Source organism: Numida meleagris, chromosome 26 (assembly GCF_002078875.1).
Source record: "Numida meleagris isolate 19003 breed g44 Domestic line chromosome 26, NumMel1.0, whole genome shotgun sequence".
Taxonomy (NCBI): domain Eukaryota; kingdom Metazoa; phylum Chordata; class Aves; order Galliformes; family Numididae; genus Numida; species Numida meleagris.
Genome location: NC_034434.1, coordinates 386812 through 394344, shown reverse-complemented (window position 1 = coordinate 394344; position 7533 = coordinate 386812). Strand labels below are relative to the sequence as shown.

The window sequence follows — 7533 nt, the reverse complement described above, 5'->3', positions numbered from 1 at the left end:
GGAGCTGATGAAAAGCTTTGTAAACCCGTTGGGGCTGTTTCTAATTTCTCACTTAAAGCCACGAAGGCACCGTTAGGTTGGAAGGAAATAACCGAGATCAGCATCAGACCCATCCTCCATCGGCCCCGCATCTCCCACCCCGAGCAGATAACCAGAGCCGCCTGCTTCCAGCACGAGGGTCGTTCCGTGGCCTCTTCTGCTCATTGTGACTCTGGAACAGTCACGTGGCGGAGTTCTGAAAGGGACCGTGAGATCTGGGGCTCCGCTTTCCCGGGGACGTGCTCCACAAGGACCACAACTCACTGGCAGGACTGAAATGAAAGCAATCTACCTGACGTGCTGCCTCGGCTTTGGGCAGGGAGGCGTTGTGAGCTGACAGCCTGCGGACACACACAGCACGGCTGTTCCCAAAGCAGCACCTCCAAAGAGCCCCAAGAAGCGCGTCTGCCCGCACAGCACCGCCGCGGCCTGCAGCCTCACCGCGCTGCTCTGCTCCACGCCAGCTCAAGGGTTAAGGCCCCGCGAGATGCAACGTCCAAAGCACGCTGCGCCCCGTGCGTGGGAGGAAATGTCAGATCCTGCTGCGCCGGGTATTTATAGCACCGCGCCGTGCGGGAAGCAAAACTTGTCAAGTTTTCAACCAGTTGCTTCAGGCTGAAGCTGAAAAGCGAAGCAGCTGAGAGCCCCGCTCTGCACGTTCTGCCCCGCGCTTGGCTCCGGACCTCGCAGCGGAACGAAGTTTGTTTACCTCTTACGAGCTCGAATCCATCTGCGCTATGAGAGCATCCACTGGGAGCCCGCAGCTGCCCCGTGCATCTCACGGCCCCGCGGGGCAGAGCGCTGTTAACGTAGCCATCCCGCTCGCCCTGCAAAGCCAAGGAGATAACGCAGCCCGCACAGCACACACAGTAGGAACACAGTTATTTTTATGCTCGCTCCGCTTGCGTTCGCGCTGATAACTGCGCGTGGCTTTTATCGCTGCAGCAGAAACCGGAGCGCTCTCGTCCCTCCGAGCTTCACCGCGCTGCTGTAGCAGCGTTTCCCGTTGTTCCCACGGCGAGCAGCCGGCGCCGCGCTCCTTCCTGCTGCCCGAAGCGCTGCAGCGGGCGCGTCAGCACGGCGGCACGGCTCTGCGCCTGCTCGAGGTTCTCGTGTTTGAAGCGGGCGTGATTCTCCGCTCGGGGACACGATGGAGGGGTGGGTGCGGGTCCGTGACCGCAACGCAGCGCCCAGAGCCAGGAGAAGGGGGGGGCACCGAGCACCCCCAATGCGGGGCGTGGGGGATGCGGGGACACGGGGGGGTCTGGGGACACAGCGTGCAGGAGCGCGACGCTGAGCGGAGGTGGGAGATGCGGGGCGCGGGGAGTTTGGGTAAAACCACGGGGCGGTGCCGGAGCGCGTTTATGGCTTCACGCTTCGCTGCTCGAGAGCTCCGGGAACGCAGCGCGGAGGAGCGGGAGCGGCCTGAGGCGCCCGTCCCCTTCAGGGCAACGCAAGGCAGCACCGGCACAAACCGCCAGGTACCGGGCGGCACACGGGGCCAAGCGCGGAGCGCAGAACGCGGAGCGCAGAACGCGCGGCTCCGCTGCTCCCACCCCGCGCTCCCGGAACCTGTGTGCCCCCACCCGCATACTGCTCGCTCTGCGCATGCGCAACCCCAATCGCGCTTGCGCACTGCCAGCTTTGTGGCCGCGCGCACGCGCAGTGCAGCCCCCGGCGAAGCTGCGGGAGGGGCGCTTCACCGGAAGCCCCTCCCTCTTCCGGGAAAGCAGTCGGGAGGCTGGGAGCGGCCTGGGCGGCGATTGGCTGCGAGTCAGATTGGGCGGTGCCCGGGCGGGGCGCGAGGGATGGAGGAGCGGCGATTGGCTGCGCGGCGGAGCGGGCGGGGAATGGGCGGGGAGAAGGGGATCGGGGCGCGGCGATTGGCTGCGCGGCGGATGGGGCGGGGCCGGCGGCGCCCGCGCCTGTCAGTGTGAGGGAGCGGCGGGCAGCGCTGCGGGACGCGGTAGGTGCGGGCCGGCCCGGGCTCGGGGCTGGCGGGGCGGGGCGGGGCGTCTCGCCGCTCCGTTCCTCTCCGCGTTGCTCTGCCCCCGGCGGGGGCCGCCCTTCCCGGGCCGAGCGGGCCGCGCGGGGCGGGGGGCTGCAGGGCCGGACCGGCGGGGCCCGAGGCGGGGCGGGGGCCGGCGGAGCGCCCCGTCCCGGGCCGGGCGCGGCCGTACCCGGTGCCGCGGGCGGGCTCGGTGCTCCCCGTGCGCCGTGCGCGTGCACGCGCGGCGGCCCGAGCGCGGCAGCCGCGTGCGGTCGGGCCGCGCCGTTCGGAGGCGGTGAGCTCCCGCCGCGCCGTTGCTGTTTGTCGCCCGCACGCTCCCGCTCCGCGCCGCTCGGCCCGAGCTGCGGCCTGGGCCTGGCGCTGCCGCCGGATTCCTCCGCGGTGACTCACTCGCTGTGAACTCTTAACTGCAGCGCGTTCGGGCGGTGCGGGGCGCTGAGGAGCGGGGCTCGGGCCGCGCGCTGGGAGCTCCGCTTCCCCGCAGAGCGCTGCGCGGCGGCACCGGGCGCTCCGGCTGCCGCCCGCCTGAGGGCTCCCGGGGCCGTTGCCCCTCGCGTCGAGGCGGCCCGGGATGCGCGGCCCGCGTTCCGCTCCGGGGCGGTTCGCGCTGGGACTGACGTGGAAGTTTGCCCGGTGCGGTTCTGCTCGGGACGGGCGACGAGAAGCAGCTCCGGTCGTGTTCCCGTTTCCGCTTTGCTGCGTAAAGCCGTAGCGATGGGCCCCCCAGGAGTGATGGTACGGGAGGATTATGCAGAAGTGCGGTCTCCTCCCCTGGAGGCACTGGAGATGCTCCCGGCGCTGTGTGACGGGGCTCTCCAGAGGTCCCCCCCCAGCCCTTCCAACGCCGTGATTCTCTGAGGAGCTTCCATCTACGCTGAGTTCAACACAACTTCGGGGTTGTTTGGCGTTTGCATTTCTATAAATGTGAATTGGAAGCCTCAAGCCGCGCCGTGGCCTTGCAGCGGGCGCTGGGCGATGCTGAGGGCTCAGGGCTGGTCCAGGTGCGCTCGGTGCTGGCCGCTGTCCGCTCGCTGTGCCCTGCCATTCGGGCAGAGCGCTGTCAGTGGGCTCTGCCATGGAAAGTGGGGTTCCTGAAGCAGGTGGGGACGCTTTGCTCCGGGCACATGCTGTTGTTCGTGTGTTTGTTTGTGAAGAGTCGTGTAGGAGCTCATGCTGAGGGGAGCGAGGATGGATGCTTGCTACACAGAGAAGTTCTGCTCTCCAGTGTTTCCATGCAGCCTTCATAACCCGGCTGTGGGACGGCCAGGCGGCGGCTGGGGCTCAGCATCCCGGGGTTGGCAGAAATGGGAGTTTGCAGCGCTTGCCATCAGAGCACCTGAATAGGAGATGTTTGTGACGTTCCTCGCTGACAGCACAGGGAGTTGTGCACACCTGGAAGCAGCGGGAGCCGCCGGGCAGAGGAGGCAGCAGCACGGGGAGCAGCCTGCGTCACACCTGCTGCTCCGGCCCGGGCCGCCGGCCAGCAGCCTCCATTCGTTCCTACCCCTGCAGCCCTGCGGTACCTCCAGGAAGTCTTTTCTCCTCGCATTACCTCAGCGTGCGCTCTGGGTGATTTAAGGCAAAGGGGTGTGTTGAGAGCTGCAGCTTTCTTTTTTCAATCCCTTCTGAGACAAATTGAAACTTCTCCCTTGCTGACAGCGTGGAGCTCGTCTCCACAACGGCCCCAGGCCCGCGCTGCAGCGATGCGCCGTGAGCTGACAGCGCCGGAAACGGAACCGCCTGAATTTCGGCTCCGGCCGGAACGCAGCAGGCCGGCCGTGCCTCGGTGGGGCCGAGGCCGGTTGTGCTGCTGGAGCGCCCTGCGAGAGCAGGCCGGCAGCACTCAGCGCGCCGCTCGTCGCGCTCCTCTCGATGAGGAAGTGGGAAACCTCACGGAGACGACACGATCTTTCTTTTGAACGAAACGTCGATGCGAAACGGCTGCGGCGGCTCGCGCTCAGACCGGGGGAGGAGACCTGCGTGCGTTGCAGGGGCATCGGCGAGGAGGGAAGGGGCAGCGGGGCCCTGCTGGGAGGGCGGGAGGTGGAGGGGCAGGAAGCGCGGCGCCGTCCTGCAGCACCGCTGCCCCAGCGTCCCCTCGGCCCTGGCCCCGCGCGGGGCTCGCTTTCTCAGAGGAAGCCATCGCCTCCGGGCCGGTGCTGCCACAGCACAACTGATACCGCGTCGGCTTTCGTTCTGCACAAGTGCACTTTCTATTTTACGGCAGTGAGAACTGACGTTGGTTAAGGGGCTGAGAGCTGCAGCCTTCCTGAAGAACCCTTCCCGCTGCTGCATGGACCTGGGCCGCAGCGCTCGCATTCACTTAACGCCTCGTTACCTGACTTCTCCTTTTCCCCTTGCAAATGATGAGAGCCCGTGTGCACATCGACAGAAGGAAGGAAGGAAGTCGGGGGTACTGAAATCAAGAGCTACTGCTGAATCTCGGCGTCGTGGATGAGCGAGAGGAGGTTCTGAAAGCGGCGACGCCAGGACCCGCGGCGCCTGGTGCCGCTCAGCCCACGCTGGAGGCTGCGCTCAGGGGGCACGGCTCCCAGTGCTCACAGCGGGGCCAAGCGCTGCCTGCTCCGTCCTGAGCCGCTCCTGTCAGGGGAAGTTCTGCTGCAGTCGTTACTTACAAGGTTTCTTCCCATCACAACTCCTGCCAAGCGTGCTGAGCTGCGCGTCCCATCGCATTGGGTGGGTTTTTGGTTCTTGTGAAGCCTTCACCGTTGGATGGCAGCGGTTGGGCCGGGCTGGGCTGCGCTGGCAGCTCTGGTGCCCACCCTGCCCGGTACCCGCGTGAGCCACGGCCGCTGTGCAGCAGCAGCCGCCCCGTGCTTCGATAGCTGCCCGGCGAGGTACACGCCTGGCTGACTTTGCTCCCAGCCACGTCTCCGTGCTGATCCTTTCTGTTTCAGACACTTGCAGCTCTGCATCTCCCCTCCCTCCGTTCCCTTTTCACTGAGGAGCGCTTTGCAGAATTAGGCGTTCTCAGAGATGGGGAGGGCTTTGCACTGCGGCCCCTGAAGGTGAGGAGAGGGCAAGGAGGGACAGAGTTAACACAAACCGGGAGGGAGGGAGTGTAAAAATAGCTGTGAGCTTGTCGGTGCGCTCGCTGTTGGGGGGGGTTACTCATCTGGCTGCCGGCTTTCTGCTGCTCCGAGGGATTGTTTTACAGCACTGAGATTTGACACAATTTCTGCAGAGAAGAGACAGGGACGGCCGCGATGAGCGGGATGCTGTCCCACGTGAGAGCTGGCGGGCCTGGGTTCGCCTTCGCTTCCATGCTCAGCGCTGCGCAGGACCTTGGCTTGCTGTAAATTAGCGTTCATACCGTGGGCAGGCTCCTGTTCCTCCTGAGCGTGAAGCTGCTTTACCTGGAAGTGTCGTGCTGAGCGTTGTGCTTTTTTTCCCCGTTCCTCGTCAGGGGCTCTGAAGCTGTGACATGGCAGTGATGGGGATTGCGTGCCACGGGGCTCCCGCTCCGCCCGCCAAGCAGCAGCAGGAGCTCAGCGCCACGAAGGGGCTGCACGAGGCCGCGGGCGAGAAGCAAAGCAGCGTCTGCAAAGTGGAGGATTCAAAGAAGGCCATCTTCCATAGTCAGTGGAAAATCCTGAACGACGTCATCACCAAAGGAACAGCAAAAGAAGAGACAGAAGGAGGCTGCGCGTCCATCTCCATCATTGCCCAGGCAGAATGTGAGTAGCGGGGAGCTCTGCTCTTCATTGACAAAGGGAATGCGTGGGGCGGTGTGCGGTGTCGCTCGCCCGCGCTCCTGGGGGCCGAGCTGAGATCTCTTTGTAACCCCACGCCGGGTGGAGCTGCTGCCACATCCCGGGCCCTATTTAGGCAGCTCACCAAACCTCTTCATAATGTGGCAGCGCTGTTGAATGGCGCAGAATAACAGAACGCTGCGCGGCTGCTGCACCTCGCCGTGCTGCCTGGAGATCTGTCTTGCGTCTGTTCCCGGCTGAGTGCTGAGGGGCGTTCTCCAATAACAATAAGGATAGAAATGCTGCGGGGTGGTTGGGGGGGGGCAGTCGGAGGAGCCGGCGGTGCGGGGAGGACGGCTGCGGCGGCACGGTGTGTGGCTCGGCTGGGTCAGCATGTGGGGAGGGGTTTCTCAGTCTGCTCGTTACTGTCACGCTGAAGATGTGCAGTGATCCTGTTTTCTTTCACATAGGTGAGAACAGTCAGGAATTCAGCCCCACTTTATCAGAGAGATCCTTTATTGCCCACAGCAAGCGCTACAGGTGAGAGGTCCCCGAACGCTGCGCCGCCTGCCCCGCTGTGTGTGTTGCCCTGTGTGCATCACTCGAGCTCCGTGCCCTCATGCTGTCTCCCTGTCAGTGCTGCCTGCTCTGCCGGCCCAAATGCTCTGCTGCTGCTCCAGCTGGGAGCTCGGATTTGCTCTGAACTCACTGAGTGGACCCGAGGTTCTGTGGTCTGTGTCCTCTGTGAACTGACCAACACCGATGCTTTCAAAACCTCGTTACAGCGTTCTCTTTGGGTGCTGTGGGAGGCACAGAGTGCTGTGAGGGCTGTTCACAGCGAGAGGGAACTGCTGCTTTTCTGGAGAGGATAAACAGAAAGGGATGAGAGAAGGTCCTGTGCTTAATGACAGCATCAGCAGCAGGGTTGTGAAGAGAAATGGATAGAGGCAGGAAAATGAAGGTCTCTGCGACTTGCTTCTCTGAAGTGTTCTGGGCATGAGCCTTTTTTTCACTCCACGTCTACAAGGGCACAAGCTGGAGCACGACGCAGCCCCAGTGCCCCCTGCAGTGGGGAGGTGGGATGTAGGATTGGGTTCTGTCATCTGGCAGCTGTCACCCACTGAGTCTGACCTGTAGGTTCTGCGCTTTGACGTTGCCCGCTGCCTCTGGTGTTGTCCTGTAACCAGCTGAAGCAGAGGGAACCATTCCTCAGTGCTTTGCCCCCCAGGCACTCCGCATTTCTCCCTGACCACGCCGGCTGCGCTGCTGTGCCATGGCAGCACAGTTACAACTGCTCCGTAGTAGAAGGCGAGGAGCTGTGCTGCAGTTCCCTGTGCATCTCGGCAGGCAGAGCTGCTCAGTCTCCTCCTCGTTCCAGTGGTTGTAGCTGAGCTGAGGCTGTGCTTCCCCCATCCCCCCTAAGAGCCCTTGTGTGTTCTGGTTTCCAACAGCCGCTCCGACAGCCTCGATCAGATCCCCAACAATGTGGCCCACGCGACGGAGGGGAGGATGGCTCCCACCTGCTGGAGGGGGAGGCATCGCGGTAAGGCGAGGAAGAAACGTCACAAGAAACGATCCAAGCTGAAAATACAAACGGTGGCTGCTGGCAGGCGGGGCCCCAGAACTCCAGAGCAAGAGAGCTGCACTCCAATTCCCGTCCAGGTGAGAGCCCTCGGCCCTTCTTGTGCCCTTCTTGTGCCCTTCTTGTGCCCTTCTTGTGCCCTTCTTGTGCCCTTCTTGTGCCCTTCTTGTGCCCTTCTTGTGCCCTTC

The 7533-nt window shown here is 63.9% G+C and overlaps 1 protein-coding gene across 3 annotated transcripts in view; it reads left to right on the top strand.

Annotated features, from left to right (window-relative positions):
- MAP3K14 (mitogen-activated protein kinase kinase kinase 14) overlaps nt 402-7533 on the top strand; it is a 16181-nt gene continuing 9049 nt past the window's right edge. The window contains exons 1-4 of one of the 3 annotated variants that reach the window (XM_021377703.1): nt 402-908; nt 5478-5748; nt 6234-6303; nt 7215-7425. In XM_021377703.1, the coding sequence (XP_021233378.1) occupies nt 5496-5748; nt 6234-6303; nt 7215-7425 (534 nt within the window). In that variant the 5' untranslated portion in view covers nt 402-908; nt 5478-5495. Of the gene's footprint in view, nt 909-1919; nt 2006-4753; nt 4909-5477; nt 5749-6233; nt 6304-7214; nt 7426-7533 lie in introns of those variants that run through there. The other 2 variants (XM_021377702.1, XM_021377704.1) reach the window with 2 other exon arrangements.